The sequence below is a fragment of the Ambystoma mexicanum genome, chromosome 4p, assembly GCF_040938575.1.
Source record: "Ambystoma mexicanum isolate Mex_15411 chromosome 4p, UKY_AmexF1_1, whole genome shotgun sequence".
NCBI lineage: Eukaryota > Metazoa > Chordata > Amphibia > Caudata > Ambystomatidae > Ambystoma > Ambystoma mexicanum.
In genome coordinates, this window is record NC_090927.1 from 1145969969 (window position 1) to 1145992375 (window position 22407).

The window sequence follows — 22407 nt, forward strand, 5'->3', positions numbered from 1 at the left end:
TGTTTTGGACCCTCTCGTTGGAGAGGAAGACGAGGCCGTCCTTTGATCGAATTAGAGCCCCTAGGGACTGCTCGACTTGACTGGGGTCTAGGCTGGATTCCTTATGATTGATGTAGAATCCCATGCTGAATAAGAGGTCTATCGTCTTTAGAGTGTTTGACAGGCATGTTCTGTAGGAATCCCTTGTTATGAGCCAGTCGTTGAGGTAGGGATAAACTGGGATGGATAGCCTGCGCAGGTGTGCTGCTGCCACTGCCAGTACCTTTGCATCTTTCATGTCCAATGTTGCCATGTAGTCCCCCTGTGTGAGCAGGTGAATTACTTCCTGCAGAGTGACCATACGAAACTTTTGAGGTTTGACAAATTTGTTCGCTGGGCTTGTCTAGCGCCAGGCGCATGGAGAGATCCTTTTTGGGTACAAGGAAGTACACTGAATAAATACCCTTGTTTACCTGTAGAAGAGGTACGACTTCTATGGCGCCCTTTTCCTGCAAGATCTTGACCTCTTGCAGCAGGATGCGCAGGTGTTCCGACGTCAGGCGTCTTGATCGTGGAGGTCTAACTTGGGGGGGGTTCGGCAGAATTCTATGCAGTACCCGTGGGCAACGGTCTTGAGTACCCACTGGTCTGTTATCCCTTCCCATGCTTGAAGAAATGATGTTAGACGTCCCCGACCGGGGAGGCATGGGAGGAGACCCGGATCTGCTGGTCATTTCTGACCCGAGGCTGGGGAGCCTCTAGGGGTGGAATTCCGGCCCCTTCCTTTTCCACGTCGTTGACCTCTTGTGGGATACGGGGTGGCGTAGCTGGTTCCCTGAGGCGAGGACCAATTATTTCCAGAGCCATATTGGTTGTGAAGTGAGCAAGATTGGCCACGAAAGCAACGTCGAGAGCCGCCCCCTCTTCTTTGGGAAGGCCTCTGGGAGATTTGATCCAGGGTCTTGAGAGTGTTGTGTTCCTTCTTAGCGGATTCAAGCGCCTCGTCAACAGCTTTCCCAAATTAGTTGGTCTACTCCACTGGCTTATTTATCAATGAGGCTTGGGTTTCTGGTTTGAAACCAGAGTTGCGTAACCAGGCGTGCCTCTTCAGGAGGGTACCTTGTGTTTCTGCAGGATCCAAAGTATTTTTGAGAATACCGTGATTAACTGTTTGCCCTCACCTACAATGGAAAGCAGGCGCGCCTGCAATGGTTCGTGTACTTCTTGAAGGCCCTCTTGTAGCATGTTCCATTGTACGTCTGAATAGCTAGCCAACAATGTGGTGGTGTTAGCTATGCAAGTGGAGAATGCTGCAGCAGTTGTGACTCTTTTTCCCCAGTGCGTATAACATTTTGGCACTCCTTGTCAGCGGGTGCTTCCCCTGTGGACAAGGAGACGCCCGCCCTCTTCCTGGTTGTATTTACCACCAGGGAATCTGGAGTAGAATGTCCCCTGATGTAGAGCGGATCCGAAGGGGAAGGGCGAAACAGTTTTTCGACTCTGGGATTGACAGCCCTGGTTTGAGCGGGTTCAACAATGAAGGAGCCAAGCGTTTTTTGATAGAATTCAGCAATGGAATAGCCTGGCTGGCAGGTGGATTTTCTTTTAGGATGTCCTTGTCAAAATCAATCTCTGGCACAGCTTCCTGAGTGGCAATCTGGAAATGTTCTGCTGCCCTCCTTAAGATAGCGTTAAACGCCATCTGGTCATCAACTGGAGATGCCTGTCGAGCAGGCGCGGTGGGGAGGTGGGGAGGTGCTCTATGCACATGGCGTCAGGGTCCAGCGCTGGAGTAGGCGATGCCCAAGGCTGAAGGTCGACTGGCCGGTCATGGTCATCTTCCCAACACTCTGTGGGGTCAATGGGATGATCCACAGGATTCCCAAAGGGGTATTCATTTTGAATGAATTGGACTAAAAGTATCTAATCTTCAGTGAGGTCATAAGTCTCTTTCTCCTGAGAGGAATCAAAGGTCTTTTGAAATTTTGCTACAGGAGTAAAAGGGCTCTCCTCTCAAGGCCTTTTGGGTGTGAACTTCTCTGAGAATTCCACAAATCTCTCTAACCTATTCATACACGCCTTAAACTTTTCCCTGGTCCATAATGAGGAACCATAGGAGTCTAAGGGTAAAAAAGGGTCTTCTAGCTGATCTCCTTCTCTAGAAAACCGCGATTCCTTTAACGTCGAAGATAGAGACAAAGGGCTCTCTGAAAAGTCTTAAAGGTTCTGGTGGTTGTGGCGTGTCTTTGGACGCGTCCTTAGGCCTATCTTTAGGTTTCCACGAGTCCTTCGACAGTTCTCCTTGTTTTGCCGCCGAAACGATCTTAGCAGTGCTTTCGGTAATACTTGGTGTCACAGGAAAATGTTTGGACTGGGCCGGCGCTTGCGCGGTTGTTTTCGGCGTAACCGGGGCTTTGTGCGGCGCCGGCGCCTTCTTCTGATGCATCTCGACGGTCGCATGAACATTGGTGGTAGCGCCTTTTGATTTAGACTGGAACGTTTTGACTGTTTCATCAAAGACAGACCGGGGGTTGTGTGTTTAGTGTGGGAAGAATGTGCGTCCTTGTCGCTGGGATGTACAGTCCCCATAGCAGGACTCACGTCGTGCCTATTGGGGATGGATGACACAGAGCTAGGGTGCTCCGCCGTGGGGTCAATGGCCTCCAAATTGGAGCCCTTCGTCACACTCGGCGGCTGCGGTGGCGGGGGGGGGGAACTACTCTCGGCTTGCAACATTCCATAGGCCGCCCACTGGTTAACACAGCGCTCCTTTATGTTCTTGGGACGCAGGAGCTTACAAGCCGCACAAGTCGCCTCGTTGTGTTTGAGAGGAAGACACCCATTACACTTAAGGTGTTTGTCTTTCCATGAGAATTTTGGCTTGCATGAAGGGCAAAATCTAAATGGAGTCCTGTCCATAGCGCAGGAATAACACAGTGACGACAAGACCAAGGGGACAAAGAGAGAGGAAAGGGAAAGGCATTCTTAAAAAGGAAATGTCCACCCCGACCCCACTCTCCCTACTGTGTAGGCCGGCCAGAAGGCCCGGCCACGTGGTCAGCAGCGTCGACCGGATCAACTGCCATCGAAGGTCCGTAGAAGCAGGCTTCGGCAGAGGTCAGGAAACAGCCATTGAGGGAAGGGATGGTAATGAGAAGATAAAACGACCAAAGGTCGGTAAATATAACAATATCGCAATATCTCTTGAAGAGCTCCGCATAAGGCGACCAGTAAACTGGACGGAAAAAAACAATCTGAGGGACGACGACGCGTGAGGGATTTTTGGGTACACTACACGTCACGTTAAGGATAGTGTTACAGGGACGCCCATGTCGACGTCCCCTTTCGATTCTCGCAAGACAAGATGCAATACTCTGCGGTTACCACTGGATGTTGGGCTATATGCACAGCATGTGATTCTAAGCAGATTAACAAGCATCAGAAATGCTTTTACCACTACTGTCTACACTCCACAGACACGTCCATCTTGAATGGAAGTCAACACGTTCCAGCATGCAAATGAAAGATACCTCACACAAAAAATACTTACATAAATAAAAAGAAAATTCATGACAAGACCATTGTTACATATAGCTTGAAACTTGTTCTGCACCCCCGTAATTTCTAATCTGCCAACTATCACACTTAGAAATGTATAAGATTTAAATAGAAAAAAAAGTGCCACAGCAATAGTTACTAATCATGTGCAGCCTTGTCTCTTTGTATTTGAGGTTAGGGAGGCAGGGGAGGCATGGGCATTGCCCCTTGTCTGACTGATAAATCCACCTGTTGAAGAGGTGCAGACTTCCGAAGTTGGATGTCTGTTGGGAGGGGTGTACAATCGTTGTGTGGGTGGCTTACTATGTGTATCATGTGTTGGAACGTAAAAGTTGGTTGTGATAGTGGGAGGAGCAGTCAGTGGAGACCTCAAAGCAATGGTCCTGGAGCGACAAATGTAAGCAGGAAATAATATAACAACAAAAGGCAGATTGCACAAAACGCCTTGCATTATCTAGGGAGGACTGTACATTAAATAAGGTGACTAGTAATATTTTACCAATAGCAAATAAGTTATCTTACAAAAGAAAAAGATATCCCCCAACTAAAAGGTGACCCGATATTTGTTAAATTAATTTCTTTGTGAACTGTATATTACTGGAGAAGTGTTAACATTTTTATTTTACTGCACATAATCTAAAAGCTGCAGAAAGAGAAACCAACCTGTTCCTGGAGAAATGCAATAATCGTCATCTACTGACTGGCCATAGAGGTCATCATCATCAAAATCTGTAGGAAAATGAGAAAGAAACGTGAGTTAAATTAACTTGTATGATAGATAATGACTTAAGGAAACAAATGGAGTGGTGTTTCCCTCAAAGTACTTTGGGATAATGAAGTACTCCTATGACTTACATATTGCTCCAGTAAGATTGAAAGAAAATAGTCCGGCAAATCAGTTTCAGGAAGAAATGGGGGGATAGGTAGGAGAGGAACAAGGAATGAGCAGCGTTTCAAAGACATCTAACAGAACAATTATTTAAAGGGATTGTCTTACAGATGGTGTTAACATTTGGTATTACCCAAAAAGACCAAAAATAAAATTCTGAATGGGAGATTTGGCTGAATTTTGGCGGTATGAAAATTTCGAGCATCTGAAAAATTCGACCAAATCTCCCATTCTGTGGCATTCTAGTGAACAAGGGAAGCTGGGGCATCCCCTGCTCCCTTGTTCACTAAACTGTCAACAGGATTACGGGGTGTCCACCACACCCATTCGTATAAAGTACAAAAATGAATTACAAATTTTAAAAGGGACCCTGCAGTGCCGGATCCCAATCATGGAAGTGAATGAAATCAGGAGTCGCAGGGACACTGAAAGTAAGTAAGAGGCTGGGTGGGTGGGATCGGGTTATCTGAAATGGCTGCAGGAGGAATACTGAATGTTATTTTCGAACAAATAACATTGTCATTTTTTCCTCTGTCATTTTGGGTATGTAAAAATCAAACAAATTCTAATATTTCAGGTTCAAACAATACCAAACAGGTATGGTGGCCAGCCCTCATACACAATGGATAATTCTTTTTTTGTAGAAAATGTACAATGAATTTACGGGTGCAGCCTCTGTAAAGAAACTTCCAACAAACAGACTATTTAAACCTGGGACTTGCCCTCATGGTTTAATATATTCCCTTTACTGTCATTTACAAAATGTCTATTTTATTTGAAGGTTTACTTTATATGTGAAAGGTTTTGTCCAGAAACAAAAAATGACTAACTTGTATAACCCCAGCTCTCGCTGTTATATTCATAAACACTAAACGGTCTCTGTGAACGTGAAGGAACCAGAAAACATTTTCAAATTCTTACTAGAACCAGCTCATAACAATGTAGCCAATTTTCTTTGGTTACTTCTCGTTTACAGTAGGTTTAAAAAAAATACAATTTTAAAAAAAGGGCAGGCTGCAACTTGTTTACCTGCTTTAAAACACCTTACATACAAGCATATACCTCAGCATAAGGAGTGGATTCATGCAGCATGTGTCAATTTATCCATCTCATATGTTCTCTTGCCTTCATTACCATTCTCTCTTAGATGGGGGGCAGGGTCCTTTCCAAGTACATTGCAAGCACACTCTAGCTGCTAGCAATACATGCTCTGTCATTTGAGGAAGCAAGTTTGTAACCTCTTCCCCAGTAGACATACCAAACAAAATTTCGAGCGGTTTTTTAATGGTCTCGTAAACCCATTTCCTAGATCCAAGTAAGCACCTCGAACCAATATATTTTCACATGTCTTCACTACCGCCACAGGGTTCGAAACTAAGTTTCAATGAACAGGTGCTAAAACCAGCTCCTGGGTCTCAGGCATCACAGATTAGGCAGGAGCTACCACTGCAGGACCCAGGAGAGAGTAGACCGTGCACGCAAATCAAACTTCTACAGGAGAGGCAAACTTTACATTTGTGCCCATAATGTACGATTGATTATGTTTAAATGTGTACTAGATGGGTCCCAATTGTTCTTTATTAACATTCTCAAATACTCATGTTAATGACACATCTGTGTTTGGAGGGCACCAGTTGGCCTTGGGTGCCAAACGTAGCTTCTGGTAGCTGTTGCTTTCAAGCTAACCAGGCTCCCCTACGCTAGAAGCAGGCACTAAATAGCTCTTAGGTCCCACCAATTTCGAACCTTGCATCACATATGCCAGTATGTTCCTATTTGGTAGCAAAACCTCTAACAGAACAGGCTTTAGATCTAGGAACATTTTAGACACTCTCTGTGATGGCTATTGTCACCTATGTAAATCTTTAATCCTGCATAGCTTTTATTGGGAGGATAACAAACCTTTGAATGCCTTACTCCATATTCTGAACCAAGGATTGTCTGGCATTACGCACACCAGATATTTCTCCCATCACTCATTTAAACAATGACCCTCACATGTGTATAATATATACAAAGAAAAAACTTTAGTTGCAGGGACGTCAAGGTGAGAACCTAATGCAACAAAAACCCTGAAATTCAGCTAAAGCCCCCTCAACTTTGCGCCCCCTATCGTGCAGCCTATGACCACAATGAGAACTGGATTGAGGTATGCTGTATGTAGGTTTTGCATTTACCATGTGTTTGCCACACTATGTGATTTTTGTTCCACATCATTTAGTTTTGCCTTGAAAAGGACCCGTTGTTCAGGGTCGAAACACGTGTCAGCAGTTCTGTTTCATATTGTATCATATACTTTTACACAAAGCACTTAGGCCGATGACTTTATTGTTCAGCTTGATTTGGACTACTGTTCCTTAGTACTGATATTGATTGGGTATATTTGTAGCTGTCTTAGCTTATGTTTGGGTTGTGCAAGGAAACACAGGTGACACTCTATTTTCTTTTGTTTTCGTTATGACCACAATGATGCCATCACAGATCACATCACTAATTACATTACAACAGAAACTGGCATCAAGCATGGCCTTCAGCCATGGTCAGTGTGCATGGCCAAATATATTTTAACACAGGACTGGGTATTAGTCATGGCCTTCAGTTAAGGACAGCGGTCACAAACTTCACCCATGTGCATTGAATATTTTAAAACGCGAACAGATTGACAACCATAGATTTTAGCCTTTACCAGTGGATACAGCTTTCAACCATGTCCACTCTGTAAATATAATACACTGATCAGGCACTAGCCATGGACTTTAGCAAAATACTGGCCAGTGGCCACAACCTTTGGCTGTGCCCACTATATAGTCTAACATATAAAATGGGCCACTGGCCATGGCCTTGAACAGTTTGTACATCGTTTTGCCATGTCCACTGTATATTTTAAAATAATAAAATGCAATAAGCGATGGACTTCGGCCGTGCCCATTGTGCATTATATACACTAGCCAGCCACTAGCCATGCAACACAATACTAGTCAGTGGCCATGGCCTTTGGCTGTACCAACTAACTATGTTCTAACATATTAATGGGCACTAGCTATGGCCTTTTGCCATTGCCACGGACTACAGCTTTCAATGGTGCCCGCTGTATATTTTAAAAGAGTGATGGGCTACTAGGCATGGCTTTTAAACATGCACATTGGTATTGTTGAATACTAAGTGAGTTCTAGCTATGGCCTTTGGTGCTGGTCAGTGACCCCAGCCTTTGACATGGCCAAGTCCACGGCCTAAATTGTTATTAAGGCAATCAAACTTTTCATGAGCTAACTTATAAATGATAGTATGTCTAATTCCATTATTGATGTAATCAGTTATAAACAATGTAATTAGTGTTTTCACCATTGATGGCATCAGTGAAGTGATCTGTGATGTCATCATTGTGGTCATAGGCTGTGCAATAAGGGGCACAACGTTAAGGTGGCTTTATCAGAATTTCGGGGGTTTTGTTGCAACTAAAGTTTTTTCCTTGAATTTCAAAGGTTTTGTTTCAGTGTATTGCTCACCTTAATGTCCCTACAACAAACGTTTTTTCATTGAATTTCAAAGGTTTTGTTACAGTGTATTGCTCACCTTAACGTCCCTACAACAAACGTTTTTTCCTCGAATTTCAAGCTTTTTAAAATTCCATATATTTTTTAAACGCTACCAGACCACTAGCCTTGGCCTTTGGGCATTGCCGGTGGGCACGGGCACTCTAGATTTAAAACACTTTCAACCCATCGCTCAAAGACGTTCATCAATCACAAACTGATTTTGTCCTGTAATGACTGTGGTATTGTTATGTATAAAATTTTGCAGGCATTGTGGACTCACAATGTTTTTAGGCAAAGCACAGTGGGCTTAAATGATTTGCCGTGGACCACACACTTTGGTTAAGCAGCGTGCTCCAAGTCCCTTGTTTTATGGCTAGTCTCTTGGTGAATGTTGTGATACATCGCACAACACCAACTAACCACATTTAAGCAACACGGAAAAAGGGAAAAAATGACCAGCTGCAAGAATAACACATGACCAGGTACTTTCTGCACCCATAGCAAAAAAGGCTGGCACTCATGAATATACGCACAATAAGTGAACATATATCTTAAAGTGAAATATAAAAATTTAGATCATTTGGCCTTTGCCTTAGAAGAAAGAGTGCAAGACAAAATAGCATTGGACTTTAAAAAAAAAGTAATGAACACCAGAAAAATAACCCGAAAGAGGAAATCTTCCAGTAAATATGTTGGCAAAGTATAAAAGGCTGCTCACCTTTTAAACCCAGCAATCTGTAGTGAAATATTTTGTGGTAAACAAAATCCCAATACGAAACAACTGCTTGTGGTCTTGTGGGTAAGCGTAAGCACTGGAAACATGACCCGAGTAAAATCCAGGTATCCAAATACTTGAGCAAGCTTGCCAACCTGAAAAAAAAAACAAGTGGTTGCGTCCACCCACATGTCTCCTTTACTGGTGCCCTGAAAAGCAGAGACAACCAAGGGAAAATAGGGAAAATAACTGCATCAGTGTCCAGGATTGCAAACTACCTTGCCATATCGTGGGTACATACTCATGATTTGCTTGCCCTCTCATCATTTCCCATCCAAACCACCATGTCTGACTTTCAACAATACTCTGCTGGATAAAGCGGACTTGAAAAGTACACATACCATAGTGTCACTCAAATACATAAATCCTTATTGAACTATGTTAGGCAAAAAGTGTACAATTGTGGCAATCAGCAAAAGGCAAAAAAAATGGTCTCAGTGGAAAACCTTCAAGGACTGACAGTAGCACGGTTTAAAAAAATAAATTATAATAATAATAATTTGGATGCCCATTCCGTCACGCATCCATGCAGTAACCAGGACTGACCTCCCCCCCCCCCCCCCCGCTTAGCTTCAAAGCAAGGAAACGGCCGGCCCGTTTCTCTAAGTGGTCTTGTCTTGTAAGTTTGGCACATTTATCGGGGAACATGGCCTGAGAAGGCTGGCCCCTTCCTCACTTTGAAGCTGAGAGGGGTTTGTCCTGGTTACTGCATGGATGGGAGACCTGGATGGCAATCGTGTCACTGGCCAGTGGTTTTACACCCCCAACGTCACTATAGCTGTAAAAATATCTTTTTTTTAAAAAAAAAACACTAACCGCAGGTACTTAACTACACATACCCTTGGCTACTCGTAGTCCTTTATAGCCTCGAATATAGCAGCGAATATTGGAAAAACTGCCAAAATAAAATGCTTTCCTGCCCCTCCAGTCCCTCACCAAGTGCCCCCCTCATCTGTGCCAGCTCCCCCCACTCCTCAGATGGCTTCCTCCCCTCTCCCTTTCCCCCCCCCCACAACACACGCCGTTTCTGTGATGCAGGCTATTCGCGGCTATAGTCGCAACTACAGTTGAGGCTGCAGAAAGCTTTGTGTTGAAAACTCAGTCCCTAGACCACCTCCAACTCCCAAATTACACTTGGTGCCCTCTAGCCCCGACCCACCTCTAATCTGACGGCATTTGCATGTTTTTTTGACTTGCAAATAGCTTTTTTCTTGCATTTCATTTTCCCACATCTTTGGATATAGCCGTGGTGATCTCTCGCATTGAGAGAAAAACAAGATGGCGGCTTTTTCATTTCTGAAAACCATGTTCCTGCAATGCACCATGGGAGATAATTCTATACATTTTTTAGACTGGGCAGCCCCTTCTCAGTCAAATATTTAAATAACTACTGCACAGAATAACCCGAAACCATGCATGGATCGCAAGTCAACACTTCGTGCCCAAGTTGTTTCAGACCTGGTCCAAATCCATCCAGATGTTTGGGCTGTGCGCTTTGGCAAAAATTGACCTTCTTCGTCTATGGGAAAATGAATGGGAAGTAGGCCTCAATTTTGGATTTAATTTTTATATTTTTAACAACTTTATTTTTTTAACGTATCTCTACGAAACTTTGCAGTCTGGGGGTTGGTGGGGACGCGAGTCCCTAATCATTTTCGAAATTTCTGTCAAATCCGTTACTCAAATCAAAAGTTATTAACAATAGATTTCTAAGGTGTTCCTATTGGAGTCCAACTCACCTCAACTATAGGGCGGCGATATATATATCTCATACATTACTCACTGTAATCGTATTTCTGATGCGTGTATCTGCTTCTATTCATATGCTATGCATAGGCCGACATCTAGGTGGTAAACGCAAAGTATTACATGATTTGTTTTAGAAACTTGAAAAGGGACGTCGACTAGCCGTGTAAGTAATACTATCCCTAGTGTGAAGTCTACTGTACACATGGCCCTTCACGTGTCGAGGTCCCTCAGATTGTTTGGTTTCTGACATGAGGTTTCACTTAGTGTAGCGCGAGTACAGGTGTAATAAAGCAGAAAAAATGGCGATAAGAGCAACAACATCTATGCACCTTCGATTCCAGTAGGGGAGGAAGGATGGGTGCATGTGAATCTAAGCAGATACAAGCATCAGAAATACGATTACAGTGAGTAATGTATGCCTTCTGAGGCTTGTGGATCTGCTTAGATCACATGCTATCTATAGATTAATGAGCAGTATCTTAAGAAGGAGGTGGATTGTGAGAAGGTACAGAGGCAAATAGATGTTTTAGCACCGCTTGTCCCACCTGTGAATCTGCTTTAGAATGTGTGTCAATGCATTAGTGGTGGGTAAAAGTATGTATGGAACTCCAAGTAGCTGCTTTGCAAATAGCATCTAAAGGGACGTTTGCCATAAATGCTAAAATAGCTTCTGTACCTCTGGTAGAGTGAGCTCTTGGTGTGTGTCAGGGCCAGGATTGGGCATGGACCAAGGACTATTGGGGCTGTTGCACTAGAGCCTTTAAAGAGACCTTTGTTTGAGGGCTTACAGCCTTATAGACGGCTGATTTGCCCTTTCTGTAGGCAAAAGGCACTCAAAAACTACAAGACCCAGCAAAAGGCATGCCAGGACTACACTACCCAGCATGCTTTGTGGGCCTGCGAGCCAATAGGAAGCCGTGTTGGGTGTGGCGCGCAAACGTGCATGCGCAAGTCCCGAGGCACAGGGCTTGTGCTTAAGACTTTGAAGAGACAGGACGTGTGCCCAGCAGCTCCGAGGAAATCACAGGCGAAGGGCCCAGAGCCTCCGGAGCAGCGATCGGGCCCCTCGCTCTTGAAAGATAAGTACCGCTTAGCCCAAGGAGTCTGTGGGAGTGAGGGGGAAAGCGCAGGGGGCATTTACCAGCCCCTCTAGAGCCCCTGCGCCACCAAACAGAGTTAAGTGGGCAGGGTTTTCGGAAAGCATTGCATTTGTACAGAGGATAATTGAAACCAAGGCAGCTTGGTGGTTGTTTGAAGCTCTGCGTGCTTTCGCCTCGTGGAACGTTATGCCCAGAAGGCGCATGAGACGAAAGCGTGTCATTTATGTACAGTCGATCTGAAGAAAGACCGTGTTGGTTAAACAGCTAACATTAGGGGTCACAAGCCACGTGCGGCAGCGCACACCAACGGAATCTGAAAGCCTTAAGCACACCGAGTGCAGGATGAGTGTGTTAAATGTGTTGTGAGGAGCAAGTGACCACCAAACTTGAAGGCATACGCTAATGCTTGTCTTTTGTTTTCTTTTAATTTGAACCAGACCCTCAGACTTCAAGGACGTGCACAGGACTCGACAGCTCTTGGAGGACAGGATTTAAAGACTGAAAAAGCTAAGTGTGCAAGTGCATGTTGATTAATCCTTGTGTTTATGTACATGGGCTCAAGCCTGTGATTGATGCTCATCAGTGGTATTGTGGTCTACCCTTATGTTGGAGTTCGCAGGTTTATGTTAGATTGTTTAATAATGTGTTAAGGGGAACACCTTTACATGTAAAGGTGCTGGAACAGCAGCCCCTCAAATGTGCCAGCCAAAACATTGGCTAAACAAAAGTGTGCAATCATCGCCTCTACCCTAAATCCCCAGTCACATCCATAACCTCTCCCTACCCCTCAATCCGGTTACCCTACAGCCCCCCCCCTACCTATCCAAACGTCGAGACCCTAACCCTCCTTCCCCGCTCTGGTCGAGGAGGTCTGTGTAAGCCTTGACTTGCAGGCACCAAGACCATTGAGGGGGTGGTTGGTTCTGCATCGCTCCTACGCCTTGGACCTGAGGACCCTGACAGTGTGAAAGGTAGTATCTTTTTATAGTGAATAGCAAAGCTGTATGTACTTGACTATTCATCTGGAGATGGCGTTTTTTGAAATGCGATCACCTTCCCTACCAGGTGCTATGGAAACAAAAAGCTGGTCTGTTTTCCTTAGAGGTTTTGTTTACGTAGTACAAGACTGCCCTCATTGCATCTAATGTATGGAGGCTTCTTTCAGCCGAGTTAGATGGATTTTGGAAAAAAGTAGGCATTTTAATGGTTTGGTTGACATGGAACTTGCAATATGAATTTTGGTGAAGTCTTTGTGGATTAGAAGAAAGGGTCTTGTACAGATAATGCATGTAGCTCACTAACCAGCCTTATCGAGGTGATGGCTACCAGTAAGGCGGCTTTGTAGATCAAGTCTTTTAGGCTGGCTTCGTGCATAGGCTCAAAGAGCAGGCCCATGACCTTTGAGAGCACAACATTAAGGTCCCGACCTGGTGGATGTTTAGAAACGGATGTGTATAGTCTCTTTACTCCCTCCCGGAAAGCTTTAACAGGAACTTACCACCAAGACACTTTGTTCTGCAAAGAAGTGTATGTGGACAGGGCCACTAGGTTTACCTTGATGGAGTTAAATACTAGGCCAGAGTCTGGTAGATAAAGCATGTAGTGTAGAATGTTGGATGGTGAACATTCAATTTGATTTAAAGATTGTGATGGGCACCATACCACAATCCTTTTCCACTTGTATAAGTAACAGTGTCTGGTGTTGGGTTTCCATGCCTCCTTTGGGATATCCATACACCTTTGAGGAAGGTTTAAGTGCCCAAACTCTATGACTTCAGGAGCCAGACTGCCAAGTTCATAGACTGAGGATGGAGTGTTGTCCCCTCGTGCTGCGACAGCATGTTGGAGGGGCACAGAAGTTTGATTGGTTTGCACATCGCGAGTTTGAGCAGGTGTGGAAACCATGGTTGTCTTGCTCACATTGAAGCTATCAGGATTAGCTTGGCTTGTTCCTGGTGCATCTTGTGCACTATCCTTCCGAGGAGTGGTGTCAGGGGGGAGGAAAGCATAAGCAAATTTCCCTGACCAGCTCATCCACAGGGTGTTCCCCTTGGACTCCGGTTGGGGAAACCTGGATGCGAAGTCTGGCCATTGTGTATTCTGGCTTGTGGCAAACAAGTCTACAGGCGGATAACTCCACAGGGAGAAGATTTTCTGAAGAATATCTCAGTTGAGTTGCCACTCGTGCTCTTCGGATAGAGGACTCCCGCTTAGAGTGTCTGCAAGAGCATCGAGTTCCCCTGGAACGTGTCGAGAGACTAGGAACATGTTCCGCTTGAGTGCCCACTTCCAAACTTTTGGGTATAGCCTAGACAGACGTGTGTGTGCCTCCCCTTTGGTAAAACATGGCAGTGCTGCTGTCTGGAAGAACTTGCACTGTCTGACCTACTAGATGGTGTTGAAAAGCTTGCAGAGACTTGAGAACTACCAGAAGTTCTAGAAGGATGATGTGGTTTTGGGCTGTGGTGTGTCCCCACTGGCCATGAGCTGTGTGGTGAAGGTAATAGCCTCCCCATCCGGAGAGAGAGGCGTCTGTAGTTAGTATCGCTTGAACTGGTGGAATATGAAACCGTTTTCCTTTTAACAAGTTATCCTTCGATCACAAGAGAAGAGTCTGTACCAGGGCTAGCAAAGCAACCACTAGATCGTCTGAGACCATTGTTTTGCTAATAACTCCTGCACTGGGCTAATGCGCAGCCGCATGTGTGGAACTAGGTAAATGCATGAGGCCATCATCTGGAGCAGGCACATTGCCTTGCGTATGGTTATTTGGCGACAAGCTCGATAGTGGGGTATTTGCAACAGCATGTTCTGAACTCTTTCGTTTGATGGGAAGACTAGCCCCTCCTTTGGCTTTATGATTGCTCGAAGAAATTGTTTTGTTTGACTGGGTACGAGACATGATTGCTGCATGACTATCTATATCGTGGGCAGAACATTTAGCTGAACTGGGGATAAACCCCGGATAGGTAGAGGCAGGGGTAGAGGCAGGTAACTCACTATATAACTCCTCTTCCTCCAAATAGATAGGATCAGTCTGATGTGTGGGATCAGGCTCATCTATGATGTCTTGTACAGGAACATTATCAGGTTCCTGTTCCCTAGGTATGTCCCTTCTATCCCCTGGGATCCTGTCCCTATGGGGGGAACTGGGTCTGTGTTTGTCCCTATAATCCTTGCTCTTGTGAGAAGATTTTTTAGAACTAGGTCGAGTCTCGGCTACGGGGATGGCTTGCGCATACATTTTTTGTCGTTACGATGCCGGGCGATGTAGTTTTAAGTCTGGCGTCCTTTGTTTTCGCAGGCTTGTCATGAGGCGGCCGCTCGGAGCGCTCAGAGGACCGTAAATCTGAGGATTCGCCCTTCGCCGTTGACTCTCGGCATGCGAGTACACTCACGTCGCCGCGGGGTGTGTGCTTAGTGTGGGGAAGTGTGGTGCCTTTGTCGCAGGGTGTCTTCCCCATAACAGTACCGCCAGCCTGTCTGTTAGGGTCGGGGACTAGCACTGAGGAACGAAGTTCCCCAACACCATCGCCATCCAAGAGGACAGAGTCGCTGCCATCACTGGATGCCCCTTCTACCTCCACGGAGGCCTCAGCCTGCATGGCGTGATGGGCCCAACGTTTTGTCTGTCCATCATTGAGGGTCTTGGGTCGGAGCAACTTACAGGCCCGACAATGAGCCTCGTTGTGGTCTCGATGCAAGCAAAGGTTACACACCTTGTGCTCGTCGACCCACGTGTATTTTTTATTACAGGACGGGCAAGGGAGTATGCTCCATAACGGGGACAGGCAGCCGGGCGACTCAGGGAAAGGGTTGGAAAATACATGGTGTTATGACCACCCCCCACTCTCCCTATTGTACGGTCGAGGCCCGATGGGCCTTCCAAGGCCGGGTGGTGCCGTCGAGGTCTCCGATCGACGGTCAGCCTTGTCCTGCTGTCGATGTCTCCGGTCAACGGCTAGTCTTGTCCTCTCTCGAGTCTTCACCACGTCGAGGTACGGCATCGGTAAAGGAAAGAAAGAAATACTAATTTTAATACTTTGTAATTTCAATGGCGTAAGCCGAAAATGCACTCCGCTTATATGCGACCGCTCACGATGGCGGAAAAAAACAACCTGAGGGACCTACACGGGTGAGGGATCATGGGTACAGGGGACGTCACACTAGGGATAGTATTACTGGCATACCCCATTTCAACGTCCATTTTCGAACAAATGTAATACTCTGCAGCTTCCACTAGATGTTGTCCTATGCATAGCATGTGATCTAAGCAGATTACACAAGCATCAGAAATGTATTTATTGTACGGCCTTATGCACCATGAAATTGTGTTTCGAAGCGCCCACAGGGCAAAGTGGAGGGAACAAGTAGGCGGTCATACTAGGCATTGTGAACATTCGGAACGTGGTGTGCAGAGAGAGAAGGGACAAGGGAGCAGTGGTTTGGGGGGGTGAGTGCTAGAGGTTCCACAGAGGGGGAGGTGCCAGAGAGTCAGATGCAAGGCAACAGGTAAGTGCATGGCAGAGACCACTTTGTAAAGAGTGGTCACCTGCAAATACAATAAGTGCAGGCCTGTGGGACAGCACAGGCCAGTGGGAGTCCAAGGCAAGTGCATGGGGAGGGCAGAGGCTGAAGGTGATTGGACGGAAGGCCAGGACCCAGAAGGACACATAAGGGCCCAGCCCACCAATCTCAGGGACTGTGGGCTTTAGCAGAGGAGAAGGATTAGTAGAAGAGTAAAGTCTTGAGGAGCGTGCAGAATTTTCAGAGATCGAGCTCAAGACGGAAGGGAAGGGATCCAGCAGAGGAAAGATTGGCAGCCCGCTTGCTGCCTAGAGAAGCGCTTGACATGCAGAGAGTTGGAGCTAGAAGATCATAAAGATCTGGAGGGAGAGTATTTGGTGAGAGCAAGTTGTCGATAGCGTGGACCCCGGCCCCAGACAGCCTTATGGATGATGCAGAGGGATTTGAATGTGATCCTTGCAGCAACCGGGAGCCAGTGGAGAGTGTTTAGGGCTGGAGAGATACAGTCCCTGGGCTTGAGGCGAAGGATGTGTCTTGCAGCCCTATTCTGGATTAGTTGAAGGGGGTGGAGAGTGGAAGGGGCTAGATTAAGGAAGATGCTTTTGCAGTAGTCCAGCCTAGAGAGTATCAGTGCTCTGGAGACATTAAGCTTTTGGGGAAGAGTGAGGAATGCGAGGATACCTCTCTGAGGAGGTGCAGTTGGAAATGGGCCTTCATGGCAAGGTCCAGGATATGAGGAAGGAAAAAGAGAGAGGAGTCAAAGATGACTCCAAGGTTTCGGGCTTCAGAGGAGAGGAGGGAGAGCACAGAGGGTGGCCATAGCGAAGGGAGGAAAGAGGGAAGGATCTCAGTCTTGCTGGCATTGAGACAGAGATCATTCAAGGCACAACAGGGCTGGATAGCAGATAGGCAGCCGGGAATGGTAGAGGAAATAAGAAGAGGTTCAGAGGGAAGTTTGAAGAAGAGTTGGGTGGCATCTGCAGAACACTGGAAGTGCAGGAAAAAACTTGGAGATAAGGTGAGCAAGAGTGGCGAGAAACATGTTAAAGAGCCAGGGTGAAAGGTTAGTGCCCTCAGGAACGTCATTAAAATAAATAAATTAGTGGAGATAGAGTTGGGAGTGGAGAAAGAAGCCAGGATAACCTGGGAGGGACAGTCCGTGAGGAAGGAGGGTCAGCCAGTCGTGCCCGCTCCGAGATACCAAGGGTATCATGGATCCGTTTTATGAGGATGGAGTGGATGACCGTATCGAAAAGAGGAGAGATTGAGTAGAATTAAACAACCTCTGGATGCTCGAAATCCAGATTGATTGTTGTGTAGGCAACCAACAAGCTCATTATGATGGGTTAGTTGGGGGAAGACCAACTTTTCCTGAAGTTTCCCCAACGAAGGGAGTGATAGACATGGGGCGATAGTTAGCCAGACATGAGGGGTCGGCGAAAGGAATTTTTCAGGAGGGGGTACACAAGGGAGTGCTTGGGGGAAGGGGGAAAAGACCCAGTAGCAAGAGCGTGATTGCAGAAATCAGCAAGTGCAGGAGCAAGGGAGCCGATGTTGTCCTTAATAGTTCTGGAAGAACAGGGGGGAGACCTGTTTGGAGGAGACCTTCATAGGGCGGACAACTTTAGTGACTTCATCCGATGTGATGAGAGAAGGAGGTGTGAGAAACCAGAAGGTGTCTCATCCACTAGTCCCTGAGGATCAGTGACCCAGGTGGCCAAGACATGGCCATCGCTTTTGGATCCAGTTCCTAGGGGTGGACCAGTGATGGAGGATCGCCTGGGTGAGGCTTCTTCGGGGAGTGTGAGACCAGGTGGTGAGACGGGGTATCCCCTTCCCTATAACACCTTCATCCCATCCTACCAGGTCGGATATTTAGGAACTCAGCCCTCCCCACCTCCCTTTTACAACACAAACACTTTCTTACGGACAGCCTGCTATGAGAGAAAACAGACTAACATCCAAGCAGTATACCCGACTTGTCCCAATACAATGGTCAGGTGAGGTCAGGCAATTACTGACCATCACACACCAGACTTGCATTAAGCTTCCCCACACAGATAAAAGGCAGCGCACAAGAGCACACTCTGAGCGAGGAAAAGCACACAAGGAACCAGCAGTTTCGAGATGGCAGCCGAACGAGAGAGGAAAGACAGCAAAACAGAAGGGGATCGTAAGGAGGGAGGTTGCCTTGACCTTTTTGACAAGGAACCGTTACTTTTCAGAAACCTCAAGAATAGAAAGTATAAGACCAGGAAACCAGGTTGAAGAATCCTGTGCATTGTGTGTGTCCGAGATACCCGGGACCCTCCTGCATCAATAATCAAGGTGGGGAGAATCATCAGTCCCATGTTACCGTCCTTGGCTCCAAGAATCAAGCAGTTTCCGTGAAATCAACACAGCTGGTGAGTTGGGGAGACCGATTCAAGTCTCTGTTGAAGCCAAGGTTGCAAGCAGCAACATTGTATGGCGAGCGTTGGAGCTAAAATTGGAACTAAAATTGTTAAAACTTGTGCGATAAGAGACTCAAGTAAAGTTGAACTGCTGATGAGTGACTGAACTTTAAAAGCAAGATACAATACCTTTGACAGAGTGGCCCAGCATCTTGTGGGTGCTCAATTGAAGGTCTCTGTAAGTCATCCAGCTGAGAAGTGGCAAAAGTGAAAGTGAGAAAAAGGTTATATCGAGAAGAGAAATAATTATTGTGAATCGAAGTGGTCCTGCGACAGGTCAAGCAAAATCCAGAGCAAGGTCGAAAGTCTTCGATTTTGATGAAGTAGGAAAAGTTTGTAAAAGTTGATAAATTTGGTCCGAGCCCGGTGGAGGGAGACCAATTGAAGATTTTGTGTGGGTTCTGAGCCCAGCGTAGGGGGACCCAGGGTGAACAGTAAATCACCCGAGAAGTTGTATATGTGAAACTCTAAGAAGAAATGAACTTTAAAGTGTGCTGTGTTCTAGCAGGGCCTCTGAAATATGAGACTACGAATGGCAAAGAGACTTTGGCACAGAAGGCCCCGATGTTCAGATTTTAACTGCATCCTCGTACAAGAGAAGCCAGAGAGTGTGCTAAGCTGGAGTGTGCCGCCTTGTCCCATGCTGAAAACGTGAGGAAGGGAAGCCAATGATTTGAATATCCCGACATATTTCTTGAACACTTTTCTTTTGTATAACATTGTTTCCCACACTATTTGTATTTAGAAGGATTGGCAATAGGTTTATTAGCATAGGCCCTTTTATTTTGACAGACTCGACTATGACTGCGTTATTTGATGGTCGTAGCTTGCTCCCATCTTTAGATTTAGTATTAGATAGGCGTTTTTCAAACCTAATTGATGTTCAATAAACACCCTTTAACTGAGATCACTTGTGTCTGTCTTACTGTTTGATACCATGCCTTCCTTACAGAGGAGAGAGTGAATGGGGGAGGATGAGGGGCCAGGGATAGCAGGGGGATGGGAGGTGGGGAGGGCTAAAGAAAAAGTACTCAGGATGTCCTAGTTTTTGCTGTGAGGTGGGTGGTCAATGAAGTGCAAAGAGCCTGGGAGGGAAGATATGAGGTGGAGACTGCAGAAGGATTGGCTAGTTCCTTGGAGATTTTAAAGAGTTCAGCTGTGTTGTTGCATGCTACAGAGACGCGGGCCTAAACGTGGGCCCTGTTCTTGGAATTAATAGAGAGACGATAATGCCTATGGAGAAGGTGACAGGCGAGTGTCTCAGAAGATGAGCTTGAGGTCTGCCACTTACGTTGCTTGGTGGCATGTTTCAGGCGGATCGTCATGAATGGGGCAAGAATATGTTGAGAGTGTTCGTGATGGCGAGATGGAGGTTACTGAAAGCGGAGTCAGAGGTAAGAGTATGCAGTGGGAGGAAAGGGGGGGGTGAAGGTGAAAGCCAATGCAGCCACTGACATTTGTTTCATCAGGCGGATGTCCACGAACAAGGTAGGCAGAGCTGGGGGAGGTGCGGTCAGAAGGCCGAGAGGACCCATGTGAGAGGAGAGGAGAGGAGTGAGTGGTTTGACCAGGAGAGCAGGTGGAGAGGGGAGCGGACAGCAAAATATCTGAATGGATGACTGCATTGAGAGTGTGTCCAGCTGAGTGGGTAGAACCAGAGAGAGGGGAAGGGGGGAGAGAGAGAGAGAGAGAGAGAGAGGGGGAGGGGAGAGAGAGGGAGGGGGAGAGAAGAGAGAGAGAGAGGAGAGAGAGAGAAGAGAGAGAGAAGAGAGAGAGAAGAGAGAGAGAAGAGAGAGAGAAGAGAGAGAGAAGAGAGAGAGAAGAGAGAGAGAAGAGAGAGAGAAGAGAGAGAGAAGAAAGAGAGAAAGAGAGAAAGAGAGAAAGAGAGAGAGAGGAGAGAGAGGAGAGAGAGAGAGAGAGAGAGAGAGGAGAGAGAGAGAGAGAAAGAGAGAAAGAGAGAAAGAGAGAAAGAGAGAAAGAGAGAAAGAGAGAAAGAGAGAAAGAGAGAAGAGAGAGAGAGAGAGAGAGAGAGAGAGAGAGAGAGAGAGAGAGAGAGAGAGAGAGATTGCAACTTTGAATCTCCCCCACTGCTTGTGCTTTGCCACATGTGTTATCGGGCTGGGCTACCCAGCTGGTTTGCTCCTCGGAATCCCCCCACTGGGTTTGGGTCTCACAATTGAATTCTGTGTTGTTCTCCGCAGCCATACTTGCATTTTCTCCCTTGGGGTCCAGAGTGTGGCTGCCTCGCCATGGCCAGCTGCTCCAAGATTAGAAGCACCAGAAACACCTCCACTCGCCCGACCAGACACTACCCTTCCATGCCACCTCAACCATCCCAACCTAGCACAGACAAGAGGACACAACCTAGATTCCCCACAGCACCTACTCGATCACCCACTCTCTCACCCAAGTTGCCTTCCCAGCACTCGCTCCTCCACCAGACCCTTCGCTCTCTGGACCCTTTCCCTCTCCACCCACACAAGCACTCCAACATCGCAATCACACCACTCTGATACATGATTTGCATCTCTAAACACTATACATACAAATCCTTGCAGCCACCCCCTACTCAACCGCCCCTCGAAACCTCACGCCCACACCCCCTTCTCCCCTAAACTCCTAAATGAACAGACACTGCTCCCTTGTGCATTTTTCTATAAAACATACCTCCCCCATCTCACATCCAGGCCCTAAACATCCCTCCACACCTACACCCTTGCCGCCTCCTCCAAGAAGCCTAACCCTATGAGATCACTTCTCAACCTGCTAAAGACCCCACCAGGCCAGGCACCAATCCCCTCGCAACTCTAGAAGACCTTCCCCAGACTCCCTTAGCACCTGTAGTTGATGTCACCAGACCCCACCCTTCCTGACTGGAAACAAAACTGGAAAACTAATGTGGAGCCCTACATATCCTCTCAACCCCCTATTCACCACAGAATCCACATCCACCTTCAAACCTCACATCAGGGTCTCCACTCCTCACCCCCCCACACACACTCCTACCCCTAGTAACAACTACACCCACCTTTACCCAGAGGACTCCCAGCTTGCGAGCTCATTTCTCACACACACACACACACACACACACACACACACACACACACACACACACACCCCCCCCCCACCAACTCCTCTCCCTCCACTGGAATCTACGGGCCTTCACCTTCAAGCACATCTCAGACCCGGTACCCAACCTCTCGGTCAGATTCTACCACACTACATACTCAAGTCATTCACCAGACTTCCCCTAGCAGGCCCCCAGCCCATTTCTCCACAGCCATCACTGCATCAGCCTTCACCCCATCCAACATCTATATCATCCTAACCCTTCCATTTTGAAGCTCCAATCACCTCACGTCCCCCCAGCTCACCTGCAGAATCTACCACCCCCACCAAAAAAACTCAAACAATTCAGTGGGCTAAAGTGCATTCTGATCAACGCCAGACCCATCGCTAAAAATCGTTACATTTACGACCTCATTTCATCTGAAAGCCCAGATATCCTCTTCATCACCTAAACAGGATTCTCACAAGACTTCCGGCCCATTGCACATGAAGCTTTTTGGGAGGGGTCAGCAATCAAGACATTGTTTAGTATTCTCAAGGTTAAATATTTTATTTTAAACAAAAATATACAATAAACCCTAACTAAACCTACTCTACCAGGAGATTGCCTACCTAGTCTAGGATCCAAGGGAAATCCTCCTAGCGTTTGCAGTACTAACCCTCACACTAAACAATGGAAGAAAAAAACCTGAAAACAACATAAATTAAAGGTTATCAACCAGTGTCTTGGATGACTTCTCCTTGTTCTGAGCAGATCTTGCTCCCACCAGAA

At 46.5% G+C, this 22407-nt stretch overlaps 1 protein-coding gene across 2 annotated transcripts in view; it reads right to left on the reverse strand.

The window, feature by feature from the left end:
- The window catches only part of HBS1L (HBS1 like translational GTPase), a 1647668-nt gene that overhangs the window by 1552336 nt on the left and 72925 nt on the right, over positions 1 to 22407 (reverse strand). For both annotated transcript variants that reach the window (XM_069606737.1, XM_069606738.1), the window contains exon 2: positions 4201 to 4266. In XM_069606737.1, the coding sequence (XP_069462838.1) occupies positions 4201 to 4266 (66 nt within the window). The remainder of the gene's footprint in view (positions 1 to 4200; positions 4267 to 22407) is intronic.